The 21,493-nt window shown below is 58.5% G+C and overlaps 1 protein-coding gene across 1 annotated transcript in view; it reads right to left on the reverse strand.

The window, feature by feature from the left end:
• OTOG (otogelin) overlaps positions 1-21,493 on the reverse strand; it is a 92,020-nt gene that overhangs the window by 69,282 nt on the left and 1,245 nt on the right. The window contains exons 4-23 of the mRNA XM_062197498.1: positions 19,249-19,324; positions 18,213-18,305; positions 17,954-18,108; positions 16,054-16,172; positions 15,066-15,271; positions 14,270-14,400; positions 13,917-14,023; positions 13,428-13,537; positions 12,947-13,075; positions 12,015-12,123; positions 11,732-11,778; positions 11,024-11,169; positions 7,603-7,735; positions 6,580-6,757; positions 4,929-5,053; positions 3,749-3,961; positions 2,396-2,588; positions 1,617-1,691; positions 1,385-1,428; positions 862-1,015 (exon numbers count right to left, since the gene is read on the reverse strand). Coding sequence (XP_062053482.1) covers positions 862-1,015; positions 1,385-1,428; positions 1,617-1,691; positions 2,396-2,588; positions 3,749-3,961; positions 4,929-5,053; positions 6,580-6,757; positions 7,603-7,735; positions 11,024-11,169; positions 11,732-11,778; positions 12,015-12,123; positions 12,947-13,075; positions 13,428-13,537; positions 13,917-14,023; positions 14,270-14,400; positions 15,066-15,271; positions 16,054-16,172; positions 17,954-18,108; positions 18,213-18,305; positions 19,249-19,324 — 2,543 coding nt within the window. The remainder of the gene's footprint in view (positions 1-861; positions 1,016-1,384; positions 1,429-1,616; positions 1,692-2,395; positions 2,589-3,748; positions 3,962-4,928; positions 5,054-6,579; positions 6,758-7,602; positions 7,736-11,023; positions 11,170-11,731; positions 11,779-12,014; positions 12,124-12,946; positions 13,076-13,427; positions 13,538-13,916; positions 14,024-14,269; positions 14,401-15,065; positions 15,272-16,053; positions 16,173-17,953; positions 18,109-18,212; positions 18,306-19,248; positions 19,325-21,493) is intronic.

The raw sequence follows: 21,493 nt of genomic DNA on the forward strand, positions 1-21,493 counted from the left end.
CCAGCTCTCAACTCACACTGTGACCTCTGTGTAAGAGTCCAGACCCTGGGCCTTAGGGAGCTGTCACGCTGTGGGCAATGGGCAGTGTATGGAGTGAGAAGCCTTGGGTCTGAGTCACAGGGCTCCAGGCAGACCTGTTCCTCTACTCTGGCCCCAGCCTGAGGTTCTGCACCTACATGGGAATGGGAATTCTCCCTTCTGCTTGGCCAGGGTTCCTCTGAGACTGAAGGTGGAAAAACATCCAAGAGCCGGAAACAGCACAGCTCCACCCAGCTGACCCGATCTTTGTCTCCTTGGCTGTGGCTCTCAGGCCTGGGCCAGGACTCCCAACCCATCCTTGACCTCCACATGGGCTGCAGGGCACAGGCCAACACTGTGGGGTCACGAGATGAGGAACCCAAGGCTCTTTTTGACCCAGACCCAGGACTGGCACCTGGGCGTGCAGAGCCCCATGCATCTGTGCTTGTGGCTGTCCCTGGCCCAGATAGGTTGGGAGCCGCGACACAGGCTTCTTTGGTGGTCTTCAACCCATCAGTCCTCTAGGGCATGCCACACCCCCTGCTCCGCACTTCCACACCAGCACCTTCCTTAATCCTCATGGCGACCTGCTGAGCCAGTGCTCGTATTATTCCCATACACAGTAGGTAAGAAGCAGAGCCAGGCAGAATCCATCCCAATTTGTCTCCCACAGCTCCGTCCCTCTGCCAGGTTCCTTGCTGGCAATGTTAGCTGCCACAGGCCAGCCCAAGGCTAGAGCCTTCCCCGTCAAGGTCAAGGCCCCGTGAGGTTTTCTTGCCCCACCCCACCCTGTGGTCCCTGGTTCTGCTGAGCTCAGGAAATGGTGGCAACACGGATGCATACCCTTGGGGACAGGCACAGCCCGAGAGGCAGGGGCCCCGGGCTGGCATGCTCAGGTTCAGCAGCTGCTGCTCACACGTCCGCTCCCTGCTCAGCTCTGGGTCTGCCTGCAGCTCAGTGCAGTTCACGAAGACCTGGCCCGCTGGGCAGGCCACAGCTGGAAAAGAACAGGACAGGTGCAGGAGCCCCCAGGGCCTCTGGGTAGGCACCTGGCTCAGGGCTGGCCAGGGAGGGCTGGGGGTCCCACAGCCAGAGGAGGTGGGAGAGACAGGCTTGGGTGCCTTGTGCCCTGGCTACCACAAGGGCGTCACGTGAGTTCCCAGACACACACTGCAGAGATGGGGGCCTTTTCTCAGGATGCCACTCCCAGGCTAGAGCCTTTATCAAGAGGCTAAGGAGCAGAGGAGGTGCAGGGTAGTCCAAGACCTGGCGTGGGCTCGCCTCGTCCTCATCAGCCCCACTTGCCTTTCCAGGACCCCCCACCGTGGGAAGGCCCTGGAAGGGGCCCTGTCTCACAGTCACTTACCTGGGGCTCTGCTGTCACAGCTCATGACTCCATCTTTGCAATGGCTGCAGAGAGAGTTGGGGGTGGGGGACATTGGGGCTGATTGCCCAGGCTCTGTACCCAGGGTTCAAACAGCAGCTCCACTCGCTCCCCCTCCCCCATCCACCCTGCCCAGTCCCCTTAGCTGCAGTGTCTTCCAACGGCAGCTTCCCTTCCAAGGGGAGACCCACAAGGCTGCACCCAGGAAGCTCACCAGTGGCCTAGGGATGGGATGTCGCTGTCTCCGGGGGGATAGTCCACTCCTTGGAAGTGGCAGGAGCACTGGTTCCTACACAAACCGCAGCAGAAGGAGGTGGGCAGATTCAGGAGCTGGGGTAGGGACTGCCAAGGGCAGGGCCACCACCCTGGCCAGCCATGGGCTTAAGGACATCGAGAGAAGCTGTGGCATCTACTGTGGCACATGACACATGCCCAGGGAGCAGGAAAGCCAGTCCAGCATCAGGGGACCAGGCCCAGAGTGGGGACCGCCGCCTCTGCCTGCAGCCCTCTCCCTCACTTCTCTCTGCCTCCACTCAAACATCCCCTGCAGAAGGGCCTTCCACGCACACGCACTCATTCACGGTCACAGCAACAGGACTCTGCTTGCACTGCTTGTGCTACCAGCGGGCCGAGTGTGTGTGTGTGTGTGTGTCCCCATTGCCCTAGAATGTGAGCTCCATGAGGCCAGAGCTCTGTTGGGTTTGTCACCAAATTCGCAGGCCTAGAAACATCTGGAACATACGAGAAGGTCCATAACCACTTGTGGAAGGAGAAGGGAGATGAGTGGAAAGAGGCCCTCTTGGCAAGTGTGGCAGAAGAGCCAGAGCTAGGAAGGAGCTGGGAGCAGGGTCCCCAGGTGGACGCCTACTCACACGCCTCCCTCACCGAGTCTGGCCTGCAGCTGTGAGAAGAAGGGGGACACGAGAGGCCTACCCTGGAGACCCCCGGCCACGTCTCCCTGCCCGACTCACAGGTCAAGCTGGCACCACTCACCTGGGGACACAGAGGTCAGCTTGGATGTCCAGGTAGGTGTCCGGTGGGCAGGCACAGCCTTCGACACACTCATCCCTGCTGAGGTCACCACCGCCATCAGCCCCACAGGCCTCAGGGCTGGCCAGGTCCTGGCAGGTTTGTCCACAAGGGGCCACACAAGGGCTGTACTTCTTGGTGGCCTCACAGGACAGCGCTGTAGTGAGAGAGGGCACCATGCTTTGTCTTCGTCCTTACAACAGTGTAGGTGGGATTGTCATCCAAATGAGAACTGAGACCCAGAAAAGTTAAGATGCTTCCCCAAGGTCACACAGCAGGTCAAGGTCAGAGATGTTATTGAAACCCAGGTCTGATTGTGGGGTCCTATTGCCTCTCACTACACTGGAATGACAATGCAGCAGGGGAGGGGGATAGAGAGAGGGCATTGGCCAAGTTCAGCCTGGAAAACCCCTCATTTCCTTTTCCTCATGGGTAGTGGAATCGGAGGGTGCTAGAGGTCATTCCCCTCATAACCTGGCACCCACCCATGTGCACCGGGGTGTGGTTCAAACACTCGCACCCCTCACTTCCAGGGCTGTAACACTCACAGGCTGGGAAGATCCATTGTGCTGCCCCCAGCAGTCTCTCCAGGGCCCTCTGTCCCAAGACTCAGGCTGCCCTCCTCACCTCTCAGGGGTCTCCTGCTCACCGTCAGGGCCAGAGACCCCACTGACACCGCCAAGCCCAGTCATCCCCAACCTGGGTGCACCTCAAAGCCACCTGGGGAGCACTTGAGAAACGCAGTGCCTGCACCTGCTGCCAGTTACATGGATGTGACCCAGAAGTGTGCATTTCTGGAAAGTCCCCATGGTGAGTCCAACGTGCAGCCAAAGTTAAGACCCACTGGTCCTGTTCAATCACCTCCAAGGAAGCTTAGGTTCAGAGAGGGGCAGGGCCTTACCCAGAGACACACAGCAACTTACTGCAGCACTGGAACAGAAAAGGCTGGCTCATGCCCTGTAACCCTTTAGACACGGGGCTGGTGATCCTGAACCAGCTCATTCTGGCTCCAGTGAGAAGGTGGCCCCGACTACGCTGATGGCAAGGCAGGTGGTAAAAAATGGATAAATGTGTGGGAATAGTGAGATTAACAGGACTTAGAGATGGATTCAGGGTAAGGCTAGAGAAAAAGTCCTGAGTCACGTGTCCCAGATGTTCAGGTCTGGATAACCAAGGGCAAGGCGGCCCCTGGCAGGTTCGGGGAGCCAGACTAGTGGAGCCCGCGAGGTTTCATGCAAAGTTCAGGGTGCACTGGGGTCTGGAGCTCAGGCTCCTCCTGCCCACCCTCCTGTGGGTACACGAGAATGGGGCACTCACCACAGGCCGGCAGCTGGGCACGGAAGTCGATGGGGAGCCCGTGGCGCTGGCACAGGTGGGCAAAGTGGGCCAGCGTGGCGCACAGGCAGGGCTGCCCGCAGCGGCAGGCGTCCCGGCGGCACTGCTCGAAGTAGGGCAGGGGGCTCAGGTATGCAGAGCAGGGCGCAAACAGCTCCCCCGTGAGCACGCTGCAGGACTGCACGGCGTAGGAGGCTGAGCCCAGGAGGAACAGGGGCCAGGTGGTTAGCCAGCAGGCTTGCCCCGAGCCCAGCACGCAGCCACTCCTTCCTTCCCCATGGCCCAGGGGACTGTATGCACACGTGCACATGTGTGTGTGTCCAAGAGGGAAATAGCTGGGGACTTGAGTGCACCACTTCTGGGCTTGCATGGCAGTGGTTTAGTAAAGTGGGTGTGCATCTGTGGCTGTTCCTGGGCAGGGAGGAGGGTGTGTGCATGTGCACACGTGTGTTTGCACTCTCACACATTCGTGCAATGCAGGCTACCTGCCAAGCATGAACCCACCCGGTGAGGGAAGATTCAGGAATGAACAAAACCTACAGAAAATCCCTGCTCTGGGGGAGCTTACACTGTGGCGAGGAGATGGTTCCCAAATCATTTACAGGGAACAGGGGAGGCAGGCAGTCTAAGGAGTGAGCACAAGCCAGGGAGGAGCAGCGGGAAGAGGAGATGGGGAGGAGGGGCAAGGGCAATCTGAGTTCAGGCAAGCAGGGAGGGCTCAGGGAGAAGGTGAGGTTCGAGCAAGAATCTGGAAGAGAGGGAAGAGCATTCCTGGGGAGGTCCTGGCCAGGGCAAAGACCCAGCTGCAGGGACAGTGGCAATTAGGCCAGTGTGGCCTGATGGAGGCAGAGGAGGGAGGAGGAGGTGACATGGGGCAGGGCCATGTGGAGGGCCACGTGGGGCCACAGCAAGGACTTCAGACTCCACTGTGAGATGGTGCAGCCACTGTAAACGTGCGTGGACGTGACCGTGGCAGAATGTGAATCTTCCGGTGTGCCTGACCCTCACCTCCTCTCCTGTCCCGCTCCCTGTGGCTCTTCCTTTTCCTACCCCTCCTACGACTTGGCCAGCATCCTGAGGCCCACAGTGCCCACCGCATCTCTCTTACAGCAGTCCCACCCCGCAGCCGCTCCCTGTGCCTCCCCCCAGCCCCTTGTCTCACCAGCTTGCAGGTGCACATCGCAGGGGTCCAGCGGGGAGCCAGAGGCCAGCGGAGAACAGGCAGACAATGTTTTCCAAGAGTTGCCAAAGAGCTGTGGGGTGCTCTCGGGCACACCCACTGGGGACCTGCGGCCATGGCATAACCATACTCACACACTCGCCCACATGGACCCGGGGCACCAACAGCATACACCTGGTAGGCACCTGCTTGCTCGCATACATACAGCCTCAGCATGGGCATTGACATGTGCACTCACTGGAACATGTATGATGGATAGACACTACTTGCATACACCCTCACCACACACTTACACACACACAGGGCAAATAAATGCCAGACACACAAACAGCCAAATCAGTCTGCACAGCCACAAACACACACAAATTACATTTAATAGGCCCCAAAAGGGTTCACAATGTGTTTGGAGCACTTTGAACCCCAGCCCTTCACGTCAGAAAGGGAAACAAGCACATCAAGAGCACCAAACCTCACAGGGATAGAGATTTTCTACCTCCTCCCTTCTCCATGGGCGGCTCCTGAACACTCCCTGGCTCTCCTTGGCTCTCAAGGAAATGGTCCCCCATGGGGCAGGGAAGGAAAAGGAACAAGCATGTTTCCTAGGTGTCACTAGCCCCTCCTAGAGACACCAAACGCTGGCGTAGCTGGTAGAGTGGAGAGAGACCATGATTCCAAAGGAACCAGGTCCTGCCTGGCACTTGCCACGCCCACATCATTGCCCAGGCAACAAGAGCACTCGCATTACCTAAAGCAGTATTCTCACCACAAGCAACCTACACACCAAGCCGAGGTCTGCCCTCACATCAGCCCCGCCTGGGAAGACAGAGTAGAAAGCTGTGTTTTTAAAAGTCACGCATGGAAAGGCTCTCAGCTTTCCGTTGTTCACAGCAAATCTTATCCTCACTTCTGAGTGAACGATGCCTCCCGTGTTTCCTTCTACATCATTCAATGCATGGAACTTGAAGGTCCAGCCAGAACCTCCCGCCTTCAGGACCGACCCTGTGTTCTCCCTTCTGGAATGTCTGACTCATGAACCCTTCCGAGTTCCTAAACTGTGCGCAGGCTTAAGGGGCCTTTCTCTCAACTCTCTGGTGGGGCTCTCAGGGTGCAAAGACAGTAGCCTGCAAGCACCAAGATGACAGACGTATATGGGTGAGGCTGGCCTGACCCACAGAAAGAGGGAGTGTCGGTATAGCAGCTCCCTGGAGATTTACTCTCCCCCAAAGATGGTTACAGTCAGTTAAAACAAAACAATGAGTCAAATCAAACCCTGAGGTCACCCCATTTTAACACTTTGCTACCAAACAGCGTTTCTCAAGCTAGGGTCTGTAGACCTCAGGTACTATAACCACAGGCGTGCTTATCAAGGAGATTCCTAGCTCCACCTGAATCAGCATTTTAACAAGCGACCCCAGGCGATTCTTCCCCATGCAGAGGATTGTGGGCCACCGCTTTAATGAAATTCCAATTTCATGGAGGAAGAATGTCTCAACAACCCACTTAAAGGTAGCGGACTAAATAACTAACGAAGCCTGTCGGGACCACGGGAGCCCAGTTCCGGAAGGACTCTGTACACTTGGCCTTGGAGGGCCCGCCTATCCTCTCCTTCCGGTTCCGGGACAAGCGCACGTACAGGAAGTCGTCCTGCGTGTTGCCGTTGAAGGTGCCGCAGAGGCCCACGGTATCCTCCGCCCATCGCTGGTCCACCTGCAGGTACAGCCGCAGGCCTTCCCGGTCGTAGAGCAGCCGCACGCCCACGTTAGTCCTCACACGCAGGAACACGGAGGACAACTTCCGAATCTCAAAGGCATCTGTGCAGAGAACCAGAAGGGAGGCGGAAGAAGCCTATCCCCTACACAGCCCCACCACCACTCCCGCAGCCAATGCACCCTGCTGCGGAGCTGCCTTGGCGAGCTTGGAAGAAACCATATTCAGTAATGAAATCAGGACCCAGAAATTTCTCTTTCAGCATCAGCACCTATGAAAGCTTTGCTGTCCCCCTAAGACACAGGTCTGTGTTCCTGTCCAGACACAAGAATTCTGTGATCAGCCACTTCCTTTCTTCACGGTGGCCCTCAGGAAGCTCACAGCACGATTTCAGACTCAACTATGGCAAATTTAATTCTTGTTTTAGTTATTGTCAATGTCCATGCTCTTTATCACTTGTGTTTTTGTGGTCTTCTTATACGCAGCACATCCCCACCCCTCCCCATCTTGAGTCGCTATGCCATCTTGACCTGCCTGCCTTCCTTCTTAGCGTTCTCTTTACATTTTTTGTCCCTGGTACTGGATTGTAGGTCCTAACAGTGTCTCCATTTCTGCTAAATGTGCTTCCTAGGAGCCGGCAGCCCCTAAGATCAGGGGGTGGGTCATCAGGCAGGATGCTAAACCGATGCTGAGTTTAGGATTGGAAAATGGTCCCATGCATGTGCTAACGTGTGAGGAAGCCATCACACCACTGGGGAGACCATTGCCTTGCTGGGGCGCAGATAAAGACACGTTTTAGGAGTCTGCATTTCTGGGACCAGCGTGTCCTCTGGCCTGGCCCACTCAGTCCTACATCACTTCCTGCCTGTGTAGCAGTGCCTTTTGCCTAAGCAGCTTGGGAGAATGAACGTCCAGCTGCCCACCACTCTTCATTCACCCCAGGCCGTACCGTCTGTGTAGGGCGGGGTGATCTTGTACTGGTCAAACAGAAGGACATCCCCCGCCTGGGTCAGCGTCACCTGCCTCCGAGGGTCCTGGTGCAGAATCACCGACACTGACTGGACACAGGCCCCGTCCTGGTCCTAGAGAGAGGCAGAGAGAGGCAGAGAGGCCAGTGGGGCACAGGGGATCATTCTGTCCTGCTGGCCCCAACAGAGACTTCCAGGGACAGGGACGCCAGCCCAGCTGGAAAGGCAGACTCCTCGGAATGGTGGCAGAGCCCCCACAGGCGCCCCCATCTGGGGAATGAGCAGGCAGGGCCTAGGATGGGAGGCAGTCGGTGGCAGGGCTGGGTGACGCCAACAGACGTTAGCGTCTCAAGTGGTCAGATGTAGCAGAGATGGAACCCAGATGGCCCGAGTCCAGCCAAAGAGACGCTGGCCTCCCCCACCTGACCTCGGCCCAGAACTCAGATTTCAGCCTTTATGTAGCTCTTTCCACACGTCACCACCTGCATGCCACTGACAGGCAGACAGGAAATGCGACGATATTTTCTGAGCCTTGGGTTCTCCATCTCTGACATGGATGGTCCATGGTGGGCCTATTCATACCTCCCTTCCACGGGAAGACATCCCACACATGCAACTAAACATCGCATAAGCACCTACTATGTCCTGGGATTTATGGATACATGGTAAACAAGACAAACATCAGGTGGATCCTCATGGAGCTAACATTCCCTGGCACACAGATGTTAACAATTACAAAGCTTATTTCATTATAATTGTGATCAGTACTGCAAGCAGCTATAGGGTGCTGGGAAAGTGAGAAAACCAGACTCATGGGATATGGCCTCGTGGTTAGAATGTTGGTCGGGACACTACATCCTGTATCTGGGGACCTGGGTACACGCCCAGCTTCATCCCTTCTTGCTGATGCACACTCTAAGAGGCAGGGTGGTCACTCACATGTAACCGGCTTCCTGCCACCCACGTGGAAGATCTACATGAGTTCCCAGTTCCTGGCTTTTGTCACAACCTGAGACCACTGTGGCCACTTGGGGATTGAGTCAGGAAACAAGAGCTCTATCAAATGAAAAAAAAAGTTGGGGCCGGTGCCATGAAATGGTGGGTAAAGCCACCACCTGCAGTGCTGGCATCCCACATAGCTGCTGGTTCGAGACCCAGCTGCTCCACTTCCAATTCAGCTCTGTGCTATGGCCTGGGAAAGCAGCAACAGATGGCACAAGTCCTTGGGCCCCTGCACCCGTATGGGAGACCCAGAAGAAGCTCCTGGCTTCAGATTGGCACAGCTCCAGCTGTTGCAGCCATCTGGGGAGTGAACCAGCAGATGGAAGACCTCTCTCTCTCTCTGCCTCTGCCTCTCTGTAACTCTGCCTTTCAAATAAATAAATAAACCTTTAATAAAAAAAAAAAAGTTAATGAACAAAGAGAACTAGTCTGCAGAGACAGGAAAGACACCCTAGGGCATAATAATTATCATAACAATAACAAAAGCCTTAATCATCCTCTACAATTTTAAGATAACCAATTTGGAGTTGCCATGGGTTCTACTTCCTTTATATACAGTCACTCACTCAGTCCTCATAGTAATGACTAGACAAGGACCACCAGCATTCCCATTTTGCAGATCAGAAGATGGAGGCTGCTTGAACTGTGATCTGAAGGGTGCTAGAAGCCGCTGGGCAGGGGCAGAGGCCGCGGAGGAGGGAAGCAGCTGGGCCAAAGGCACAGCCTGTACCACAGCCCTGATGCAGGGTGCGTTTCATGCTCCCAAGGGCGTGAGGAAGGCCAGAGAGGCCAGAGCCTGCCGGGCGGTGGGTTAAGGCACTGGTCAGCCAGGGCCCTGTAATAGCTCTGGGCTTTCTCCTGAGGCAGAGGAGAGTGACACCATCAGGTGCAGTGAAACGAGGCAACAACTTTTCAAAAAGACTCTGTGCCACAAGCCACAGCCGTCCCCGAGTTCCTGCCCGGAGGCACAAGCTCCCCAAGACAGAATCCTGGTGTGCAAAACATCGTCTCCCAAGTCAGGGCCACTGCTTCCGGTCCCCTCCAGGCACGGCACTGGCTGGGGAAGGAAGCCCACGCTCCACAAAGTCTCAGGTTCAATGCCTGCCGTCCCTGGGCGCCGTGAGCCCTCAGAGAGTTTGCTTCTCCAAGTCTCGGCTCTCTCCTCTGCACACCACATGCAGATGATCTAATCCAGTTTGGTCTCCCTTACACCCTCGCTTCACTACCCACAGCAGCCGCCTAAATGCATTCTAGAACATTCTAGCCTCATTCCTTTGCTCATACAGTCTAACCAACTCCCACAGTGCCCTCCCTCCCGCCCTCATAGATACGCTCTTTCTACTGATCATGTAGGCCACTCAGGTGGCTCAGCGCAAACGCCGCCTCCGCCACGAGACTCTCCCCGATTCTTCCTTCTGATTGGCAGGTCCACTTCCTCCAAGAAGCCCCTCCCTGGATGCACTCACAAAGTGATCTAAGGCCACGAGTGACCTCCCTACAGGCCGTGAGCTCCAGGAGGGTGGGGTGGGGCTGAGTCACCCTGTGACAACCACCCCCCCAACACACACACACACACACACACTCATTGTGCCAGAAACGGGGCTGGCACAGGCCTGGCCCTCTGTGGGCTCATCACGCGGATGAAGCCACAGGCAGAGACTCGGCTCACAGCGACAAGGGCCAGCGATCAGGAAGCGCCATCCAGCAGTGAAACGGGTCACCGCCCGCCAAGGCTGGCCAGCCACCAGACCGGGGCTCATAGGGGTTGGCTCAGCACCGTCAGCCCAGAGTCGGTGCAGTCACCACTGAGAGGCAAACCCACAAATACCCTAGACCTGCAAGGTGGCCATTTCCTCCGTCATGTTCACAGGCGGCTATACAGCTCCGAGGTCACCTCTTCCAGGAAGCCTCTCCTGATCCACCTTGCCCCCCTCCCGCCTGATGCCCAGCAGTCAGTTCTTCACTGGAGATCCAGCCTGCACTCCCCAGGCCTCACCAGGGCTGTAACATAGCGGGTTGTGGGGTCACTCGCCTGCCTCACCCACAGAGCCACGTCTCCCTCATCCCACTCTCCGAGCCCCCACACAGCTTGTGCACACATAGGCATCTGGCGTTTGCTGAATCAATAGGTGAGCGGCTGGATGACCACGGAGATGCTGAAGATATAATTCAGTGAAGCAGAGAAGACAGCAGAATAAGACCCATTTTAGAGATGCTTTTTTTAACTACTGAGGCCCGAGAAAGGGAGCTGACTCCCAGCCAGTAGAGTGGGCCACACCCCAGTCTCTTGCCCATGGCTCTGCCCAAAGAGAAGCAGCAGCAGGTAGGCCATGGAAAGACCTGGGGTCCTGCGTCCACCAGACCAGCAGGGGCAGTGGGCCGGGGGTCACCAGCCCTTACCAGGCCACACGGGGCGTTCTGTAGCGTCACCGTGAAGGTTCCAGAGGAGCGGCTCTTGGCCAGGATGTACTGGCACGTGGCGGGGAACGTGTACCGGCGGCCGTCGAAGGTGGTGAAGTGGATGTCGCCAGTCACCGAGCACTCGGCTGAGGGGCAGAGGCGGCCACTGACCCAGGGGCGCAGCCCCCCCCCCACCAGGGGATGGTCCCCACCCTCGAGGTTCCCGCAACCCAAGGTGTGCATCATGGGAACAGGAGCAGTGTGAGGCGCCTTTGCTCTGAGCACCTGCTCAGTGGGCTGACACTCCTGCCCCGGGGACCCATCTGGGAGGCACAGCCCTGCCCCAGGCGTCGCCCTCTGCAGGAAGAGCAGGCCTTGAGCTTGGGGACCAGTCTCAGTGCACGTCCCCCACAAGTTCAGGAGGGTCCGCGGCCACGCAGGACCCTGTGTAAAACCCTTCCCAGCCCAGGGCCTGCGCGCCAGGCCCCGGGTCTCAGTCTCCACTCACAGACGCATGATCACCAAGTGCCCGCCCCACGCGGAGCTACACGGGACTCTGTAAAACCCCTGGTGGCAGCAGCAGCTGGGGTAATCCGCAGCCAGTCATGCTTAGCCTGTGGAGCCCAGGGACTCCCTCATCCCCAGCCTCCCTGGCCCCTGGAGCGTCCCTGCCCCCAATCAATCATCCACAGTGGGGCTCAGACGTACCTGGGCAGACAGCTGTGCTGCACACCCACTTGCCCGCGATGCACGTGCTGAAATGGAGACCCGGGAGGCAGGGGTCACCCTTCCTGGTCAGAGCTGGGTGCGGGAGATCGTAGGGCCCACGGTGTTCCTGTCTCTAGAATGTGTGGAGATTTCCCCGCCAGACTGGACCTAATGGGTCCCTGGGATTCCGGAGTGTGGGCGGGTGGCCCTGCACCATCAGGGCTCCCAGACAGGGGCAGCCCCGGCAGCAGTTCCCCTCGCCGCCCCCGCACTGGGCACAGACCAGGTGTTGCAGTCTTCCTTCACCACGGCGCCAGGCGGGTGCAGGGTCCCGTGGAACTCACAGGGACACTCAGCTGGCGCCACGCAGCCTCCGTCCTCAAAGATCAGCCCTAGGGTGACAGCAGGTGCCCACTCAACTCCTTCCTCCTTCCTGTCACAAACCACCCTTGGTTCCCTAGGGCCAGCAATACAGATCCCCTCATTCAAGCTCTTCCACTTCTAAGCATCTTTTAGACTTTCTCTTCTGTAAAACCTAGGCTCAGGCCAGGCAGATAACCCCACCTGCAGACCCTCACGTGGATGACCACCCACACCCCCAACATGCACACTGCACACTAACTAGCTTCTCCGCATCACCTCTCAAAAGCCTACCCTTGTCTCTAAGCAATACCACCTCCTCCAGGAAGCCTTCCCTGACAACCTCTCCCCCTACTGACTCCTCTCGGCTAAATCCCCAGGCTGGCTTTTACCACATCATGCCTTAAATCAGAGTCATATGTCTGCCTGGTCCCTGAAACCAGATTCTGATCCCCAGAGGCAATGCCTGTATCTTTATATATTTTCATCTCAACCCTCCACCTGGCCAAGTGAGTTGCACACCATAGCTGTGCTGCAAGGTTAGACACTGGGGAAAAGAGGATAATGTAAGTATATGCAGAGGAAGGATCTTGTGCAGAAATGAGCCCACAGGCCCTGTCCTCCACGCACCATAAAAAGCTCTGTCCTGAGAAAACCGGAGCTCCCTCCGCTCGGAGGCCACAGTTCTGCCCCATCCCTCCTTCCTCCAGCCACCTGTTCATTTCTTCACTTACTACTTGTTTGCCACTTCATTCATTCCACCAACAGGCATCCTCTGAGCAGCCTGTTTCATCACTCCCACGTGAGCCCAGCCAAGCAGCCGCTGCCAGGCTCCCACTCCCGCCCCCAGCATACCATTGGGGCAGTAGCAGCCGTCCACGCAGGCAATCTCGCTGTCCACGCAGGACGCCCGGGGCTGGCAGGAGGCGGGGCAGCAGGCGATGCACTCGTTGTAGGTAAAGTCCTTCTCCTTGCAGTGCACAGCTTGGGGGCAGGGGGAGCGGAGTCTGTGTTCTGTCAGCTCTCCCAGGACCCAGCCCCTAGCCCAGGCTCTGATCTTCCTGAACTGCTGGTCCCCAAGCAAGACTGAGGACCCAGGAAATTGGCAAGGGCCTGGGAGGGCTCTGACAGCCACCTTCATCCACTGTGTGGCCCCAAACCACTTCCTCCCACTCTGAGCTTCAGTGTTGCCATCTGCCACTTGGGGATGGCACCTCAGGGAGCATAGCTCCAACGTGAGTGATTCTGAGTGGGACAGGATGCTAGGGTCAGAGGATGCCACCCATAGTCCCAGGCCAGAGCTTGTCTGCCCACCCCCCAACCCGTGTGCACCTACTGCATTGCCGGAGCTGGGTCCGCCAGCCATGCAGGGGCCGGCCCGCCTGGGCACACGCCCGGGCATACTCTGCCAGTGCCCGGCACCACGTGGCTTCATCACCCATAGATCTGTGTGGGGAAAATTGAGGGTCGCACTGGAACACGGCCCAAGTGGCATCCTTGGTGGGCTTCCCAGCACCCTTCCTCCACATGCAGCTGGGAAAGGGAGCCAGGAGGGAGGCAGAGCCCTAGACGCGAGACAGGAAGTCTGGATTCTAATCCCAGCACCGCCACTGCCTTGCCATGCCACCAGAGGGCGGTCCCCTGGCTGAATGAGGAGGCTCCATCCCAGCCAGGGCAGATACCAACTTCAGAGCTTCGGGAAGCCGCTCTCTGGGGACCTGGGGCCATCAGGCTTGGGGGCTCACGTGCTGAGTCCTCACTCTGGGATGGGATGGGTTCCCCACAGGCCCCCTCCCGCCACACCCACGCCCTGCTGCCCACTCACTGGCAGAGATCGCTGGTGCAGCTGGCCGTGAAGGGCAGAGGGCTGACGTAGGTGTGGCAAGCATCAAACGGGGGCCGCAGCAGCGCCTCGCACCGCTCATACACGCCCTGAGGCAAGGGCCAGAACCGAGGGCTAAGGGACCTGCAGGGCCACCCAGAGCCCTCAGAGCTCACCAGCCTCATATGAGGTCCCCATGATGGGGAGGATGGTGGAGAGGAGAGGGAAGGGGCCACAGGCAGCAGCCATCCTGGGCCCCCCGCGGCCCATAACTTTCCTAAAGCTGGACGGGGAACTGAGGCGAACCAGGCATGAGTGGGGGCTGGAATGGGGGGGATCTTCCCTGGAGTCCTGACCTGCATGGTTCCTGGGCTCTGCTGCAGGCACGGAGGGCGGGGCAGGGAGGAGGTCGTGGGGCCTGGGGGCTGGTTGGGAGCCTGCTGCTGCCAGCTGTGCACAAACTCTGCCACATCGTCCGTCAGCTTCCCTGCAGGGAACAGCGGCACACTCAGGGAGGCACAGTAGCCAAGAGCCTGGCTCCTGAGCGCCCGCCCTAATGGGCGCTCCCCGCTCAGCCAGCCTCCTGTCAACGCTGTCTGGTCGTCACCTTTGAGCTGCGCCGGCGTCAGAGAAGACGGCACTGTGTAGGTGGAGGGGAGCCGAGGAGGGAGAGCCTGAGCAAGTTCCTGCGCCTCCCTGGGGCTGTTTCCCCAGCTGCAGCGAAGGGAAAGCTGGCCCCTCCCCAACGTGAGTGTCCCAAGGGATGCGATTTGACCCTGAGCCCTTCACCTTTCCATGTGTTCACTCCTACGTGGCTACCTGTAGCCCCGGCTAGGCCCTTTCTCCTGGATCTCTCTGGACCCTGGCTTCCTTCCCTGCACCCACTCCAGGGCCAATCCTACCTGGAAAAGTACCCGGTGCATCAGCACACATGCTTGTAGGAATTCCCATTACAATGACTCTTTAAATCATTCCTTCCACTAAGACCATTTTACAGGACAGGCAACAGGTCGCAGTGATTTGGAAGGGGCCCTGGCCTACCACTGGGTCTTTAACAGCGCGACCGTGACCCCAGAGCTCTGCCCCCACCATCTCCTCCAGCCTCTCCCAGCCTGTCCAAACCCTGTCAGAGGCTCCCGCGCCGTGCCTCACCATAGCTCGTCACCAGGTCGTCCTGGGGGTCAGCGTTGTTGTTCCCGCACAGGCCGTGGGTCCAGCCCAGGAACTCGGGGCTCATCTTGATGTAGACAGCCGAGGCGCCATCCCAGGCGAGCGTGAAGGCTGACCGCTGATGCACCAGGACGTAGCCCGCCAGGCGCTGCAGGCGCATGCTCCCCAGTACCAGTGGCAGTTGGACCCTGTGGTGCACAGCTCCAGAGAGTTCATGCCATCTCCATAGGGCCCAGGCCCTTCAGCCAGGGACCGGCTACCCCATGATCTAAGCTCCCCCCTGAATTCCCAGAATTCCCAAGTGCCTGGAAGTACTCCCAAGAGAGGGATTCTTTCACCTCCACAGACTTTTTTAAAATTTCACATATTTCTTTATTTGAGAAAGTTAACTGCCATCTGCTGGTTCACGCCCCAAATGTGAGTGATGGCCGAGTGGAGGCCAGGCCAAAACTGGGAATCGAGAGCACAATCCAGGCCATGCACACAGCTGACAGGGACATAAGTACTTGAGCATCCCAGGGTGCACATTAGCAGCAGGGTGGAATCAGGAATGGAGCAATACTTGGACCCAGGCACCCGGATGTGGAATGCACCTTAATGACATGGAGGAAAAAAAAAAAAAAGCCCATTCCTACAGTGCCCGCCAGCCCGGAGGGGTATCTGTCACTCAAACTGCCGTTACCTCATCAGAAAGCAGGGTCAGTGATCCAGTTGGGATGATTGGTATACAATTGTGAAAGGCAAACAGTGAGCCCAGTTGATCAGTAAACTCCCCTGCCCGGAAAGCTGCAGGGTCTGGGGGTGTGGAAGCTCAGCCAGCAAACCCAGCTCCCCTGCCAGTCTGCTTCCGCCCCCATGGTGGAACTGCTGTTTATCCCCCAGGGCCAATCTCCCCAGGCTTGACAAGGGCAGAAGAGCCCCTGTCCTCTACCCCCAGGGTCAGGGATAGGGGCTCAGTTGTCAGGGTTACCTCACGCCTCCGTGGGTGACCTCCTTGGCCAAGCGGATCTCCTGCTCACCCGCGAGGAAGAGGCTCACAGATCTGGAGCAGGCATACGGGGAGGGGCCGCACTGCGGGTCGTTGTGCACCTGAGGGGGTTCAGAGGCCAGTGACAGGTGCCCGTCACCAGCCTGCAGGAATGTCCCAGCCTGTGCGCTTGCACCAAGGCTGGCTGCCTGCCCCTGCGTGCCAAGCATCCTTCTTCTGTGAACACCCCGGTTCCCACAGCAGCACAGGGAGAGGGGGACGAGGGCCATGACGGCGTTTCAGAGAGGTGGCAGCTGATGTGCAGGGAGGGGACGTGTGCCTTAGCCGCACACACAGCTAAGGAAGTGGCAGAGCTGGTCCTAAGCCCGGCCTGTGTGGTTTAGCTCCCAGGGCTCCTTCCAGTTCTTTGTGCTGCTTCCCTATTTCTGGACTCCTTTTCCCATTGAGTGAAGGCTGAAGGGCACACTCACCTGCCCAACACTCCTACAGCCTGCGCGTGTGCACACACACACACACACACTCCACAATGCACTCTGTGGCATGCTCCGTGCACACACTACAGGCCATCTCACCCCACACCCCTGGCAGGCAGGGCCAAGCCCACCCCGCACACACAGACACACACCCATCCTTCAAAGGCAGAGTGGACAGAGGCCCAAAGCCTGAGGAGGAGGCCTACAGCTGCCTGCCTGCCTGCCGTTCCTGGAAGCCCTCCCTGGGAAGGAGCCCGCCCCGATGCACAGGTGAGGAGCTGGAGCCCGCAGCTCCACATGGGATCTGCCAGACACCCAGGCCGGCAGGAAATGTTTTGCAAGCTTCTTTGTCCAGGACCCCCAGTAAGACACACAATATATAAATAAAACTAAATTATAAATAAGTTTTATAAAATAGTGCTTAGCCCCATTACTATGTAAGACATTCTTACGCGGCTCCCCCCACAGACTCTCCTCTGGATGCATGTGCATCAGCTTGCACCCGAGGGTGGTCCCCCACCCCAAACACATGGTCAGTGTGTCCGTTGGTTTGTGGCACAGGGAGGTTACCCACGTACTCATGTGTTTAGCACGAATCCACATACTGAAAACACTGCTCAAAAAGACCTGGTCCCTGGCCTGGAAAGCGGACACCTGCTAGAGGAAAGCAAGCCAGAGCAGAGGTCTACGGGAGAAATGTGGCGACACGTCACGATGTGCAACCTCGGCTACAGACGGTTCTCCCGGTCAGCTCAGGAGGGCAGGCCATGGGGGAGGGCTTCTGGAGGCAGCAGCTCCACGCCCCCCACTGCCCACTTTATCTCAGGCCTGAGCCCCCACAGACTGTTCCCCTTTCCTAGAATGGTCCCATCTCCTCCCCGCCCCTGTACTCATCACTCAGCTAACTCCAGTTCTTTCTTCAGGTCCAAGTTAACTGTCACTCCCTCCAGGAAGCCTTCCCCGATCACCACTGTTGCCAATCAACGAGAGTCGGTTTCCGTGGCGTGCTCTTTCAGCATCTGGCCTTTCTCCTTGCTGGCACCAAATCGCAATTGAAATAATCCATTGGGTTTCTTCACTAAACTGCGAGCTCCATAAGGCCAAAGGCCACCTCTGGGGTGCTGGCCTCAGGGCCCCTTATCTGCCAACCCTCGGGCCGAGAAGAGCACAGTTGGCACATAATAAATTCTTGTACCTGATGAACGAGTGACTAAATGAGCAGCCAGGGGCAATCGGCGGCAAGCAGGTGAGCACAGCCGGAGGAGCCCTTGGCTCCTTCGAGAAGTGCAGGGTCCCTGGGCAGGAGCCAGGGTGTGGATAGGGACAAGCAGGCACCTGCCCTGCTAACAGTGACACACAGAGCCCAGGCCTGGACCTGGGGTCAGGGCAGGGCACAGCGGAGGCCTCACCTGGATGGAGAAGCTCTGCCCCTCGGGCTCATGGCGCCCCACCAGCGTGTAGCTGCCCTTCCCCGAGAGGTAGTAGTAGAGGCCATCAAATGTCTCCACGTGGTTCTGCCCCCACGCCCGGCAGATGCTGTCCCGCTCAGGGCCGGCGTTGTACACTGCGGCAGGGGAGAGAGCGAGCGTCCCTGGGTGGCTGCAGCTAGAGGCCCCGCCCCGTGTCCCTGCATCCTGGTCCCTGCTGGGTGGACAAGCCCACACTCACCCATCTGGCAGCGCGGGCCGGTGGCGTTGAAGCGTCTGCAGTCGCAGAAGGCTGGGTGCACACACTCGCCCCCATTGAAACAGGAGAACATGTCTGGCACAGGGACACAGAGGCATCTCCCTAGCAGAGGCCGGCGAGGCTGCCCCTCTGTCCCGCCGGGCCCTCCCCACGGCCCCCATCACAGGCAGCCAGTGCGAGTGGGGCATGAGTGGCCGCTTCAGGCCGCTGCCAGGCAGATGGGGGATGGGGTGGGGCAGAGTCTTGCAGCGTTTGCCCCGAGGGAGCCCCCGCCGCCACCCCACCCCCACGCCTCCCCGAGAGGTACAGGGAATGTTCTGGGCCTGGCCTTTTCCCTGCAAGGTGGCGTCTGTGTGGCAAGCCAGTTGTGCACAGTGGGCCCAGGCCGGCCCACCTGGCCCTCAGTCCCCTGAGCCCAGAGTCTGGCTGGCAGGCCCAGCAGGTCCAACTGAGTACAGAGCTGTAGGCTAAGCAGGGGCTGCCCGGGGCTCTCCATGTCCTATACTCCCTCACTATGCCACAGGCTCCGGGGTGCGGGCCCAAGTGCAACCAAAGGCGGGGTGGAGGGAGAACCTTGTGCAAGTTCTGGGAGACACAGCAGCACAAACGGCCTCAGGTGAAGGGAAACAGCAGAGTGGGGAATGAAGGGGCCGTGGTGTGCTAGGGGAGGCTGAGGACCCGGGACAGGGGAGAATGGAGACCATGGACACGGGTGGACACGGACACAGGGTGCGTAAGGGGAAGGAGGCCGGGACCACAGGAAAGGAGAGGGGTGGCTGCAGAAGAGTGGACAGGCTGAAGAGGCCCCTGAAGCTGGGGGAGGCGGAGGGTGGACCCCTCGCTGGGCTCATGCAGGGTGAGGCCTGGGCCACGCTCCTATGACAGGACTCCAGCAGGAAGCTCACCTTGGGCAGGAAAGGGAGTACAGAGCAGCACTGGGGGCCGGGGCTGGGGAGAGCACAGAGACTCCGAGCAGGGAGAAGAGGCCCCAAGAGGCCCCTGGGACGGTGCCACTTACAAGACGGAGCGCACTTGGCACGATGCAGCCGCCTCTCCCAGGAAGACATGGCCAAGGAGTCCAGCGCTCCAGCTTCCTTTCGGGGACGGGAGGAGGAGGGGGAGGACCTGGTCAGGGGCTGCCCTCGGGCCTGCTCCTGGGCGGCCTTCCTGGAGGTCCCAGCTCTTCCTGTTCATCACCTGCACTGCACCGAGGGAGCCCCCGCCGCCACCCCACCCCCACTCCTCCCCGAGAGGTACAGGGAATGTTCTGGGCCTGGCCTTTTCCCTGCAAGGTGGCATCTGTGTGGCAAGCCAGTGAGCCCAAGGCCTGAACATCTGCCCTCCCCTTCCTGGCCTCGTCCTCCCCCTCCCTCCTTCCCCAGCAAACCTTTGTGTTCGCCACAGCCCCACACAAAAGCCCCTTGTCTGGAGGCCAAACCTGAGGCGGAGCCCAGAAACAGCAGCCCCTCTCCCCAGGCCACCCTCAACCTTCCTCTGGGCTCTCCCAGCAACAGCGCAAGCCGTGCCTCCCACCTCACCATCTCTGTCCCCAGAGCTCAGCTGCAAAGCCAGGGTCTGTGGAGCAGGCAGCCGGGCAGGTGGATGGGTGGGTGGGCGGGCAGAGTGTGGCTAGCAAACCCTGCCCTGCAAACAGAATTCCCGGCACCTGGTCTCTCCATACACAACCTGTCCTGGACCTCATGGGTGCTCAGTGACCACCTAGCCAGATGCCTGGGGCGCCTAACCTGCCAGCTGGGTACAATGCACAGGACACAGTCCCTGCCCCATGGAGCCATGCTGATTCACAGCCACCAAGTCATGGGCCACCCTGTGGCCGTCTGTCCCCTACATCTTCCCCATTCCCTGCATGTGCGTGTCCAGGCTGAACCTCCAGCCTCCCACACAGGACTTGGAACACAGCAAGGACTCGGAACCCTGACTCCCTTTGGCAGACCCCAGCTCTCTGTCCTCCCCTAGTCTGTCCTTCTGACCCCCTGGGCGGTCACAGCCCAGGACGTGCCAGCTGTCCACGTCCTCACCCAGTGACGCAGGCTCAGCCCTTGGAGTCAGGCCCCCCAGCAGGGCGGCCATCGATCTTAGGGGGCCCCCAGAGGCCATCGGAAGTGAGAGGGTGGGGCAGGGATGGGAAAAATAATCAGTGCATCCTCCCATAGCCACAGGGAGCCCAGACGCCTTGTCTTCCTCGGGCCCCTGCTCCTCACCCCACCCCACTCCAGATGTGGTCTGAGACTCCATATCATGAATGAATATTCTGAGGATATTTGTGCCTCTAACACATCAACAAGACCCAGCAGCAGGTTCTGTCTTAGTGATGAGCATAAATAGTATCTAGAGACAGCAGCAGTGGCTTGCAGATGCCAGGAAAACCTCCATGATTGACAGGCTCTGCTCATCTTACGGCTAGAACCTATAGTAATATTTGAATGCATGGCTAAATGTCATTCGGATTGAGATTCGTGAAAACATTTTTCCCCCTTCCAAGTTCACAGACCCTCTGGTCTACACCATCAGTTCTCTGGGGATGGCTGAGTTCCGTGGGGGTGGGGAGGGGTTGAATTGAACGTTGGTCAGTTGCTGGTCTGGATCCTGCCTACTCCCTTCCCAAACAGGAACCCTCTCCTGGCCTTGGGCTGTGGGCCTCTGCGCTATTGCCCTAGAGGAAGACCATCCTAACTCCTTATCACTCAAAGGAGGAATGGGAGAAGCCTGGTGCAGGGGTTTGTGACCCCTCCTCAGAGAAAAAGGGGCGTATCTACCCTGGAGAGTGGCAAGGAGGGAAGGATCATTTCCCCAGCAAATGCAGGGGCTCTTGGAATCCTGTGGGGCCATTCCTGGTGCAGGGGGATGGGCCTAGCTCAGGTGCACCTGCTCACTAAGGCAGTCATCCACCTACCTCAATTTCCCTGCATGTAAAAAGAAGAGCCACACTGCTTTTCTCAAACTGCATGTGAGTGGGATTCTAAAGCTTGGAGCCCCGGGAAAGTGGGCACGTGGGAAGTAAAATCCACGTTAGAGAAGCAGCAGGCCCAGTCCCCCCCAACCCCAACCCACCTCGGGCCTTCCCAGATAACAGGTGCCGGGGACTCATGCTTTACTGTTACAAATGATGCTCTCCACCTGCTGGCACAAGAGGCTATGAAGAGCGAGGGCTGGGGCAGCGGCACCTGAGCTGAGGCTCGAGCCGCTGTGGGAGACCCCAGGTGGGCTGCAGTAAGGAGACAAAAGCAGCCCAGCTCATGGCA

This window comes from Lepus europaeus, chromosome 7, assembly GCF_033115175.1.
Source record: "Lepus europaeus isolate LE1 chromosome 7, mLepTim1.pri, whole genome shotgun sequence".
Taxonomy (NCBI): Eukaryota; Metazoa; Chordata; class Mammalia; order Lagomorpha; family Leporidae; genus Lepus; species Lepus europaeus.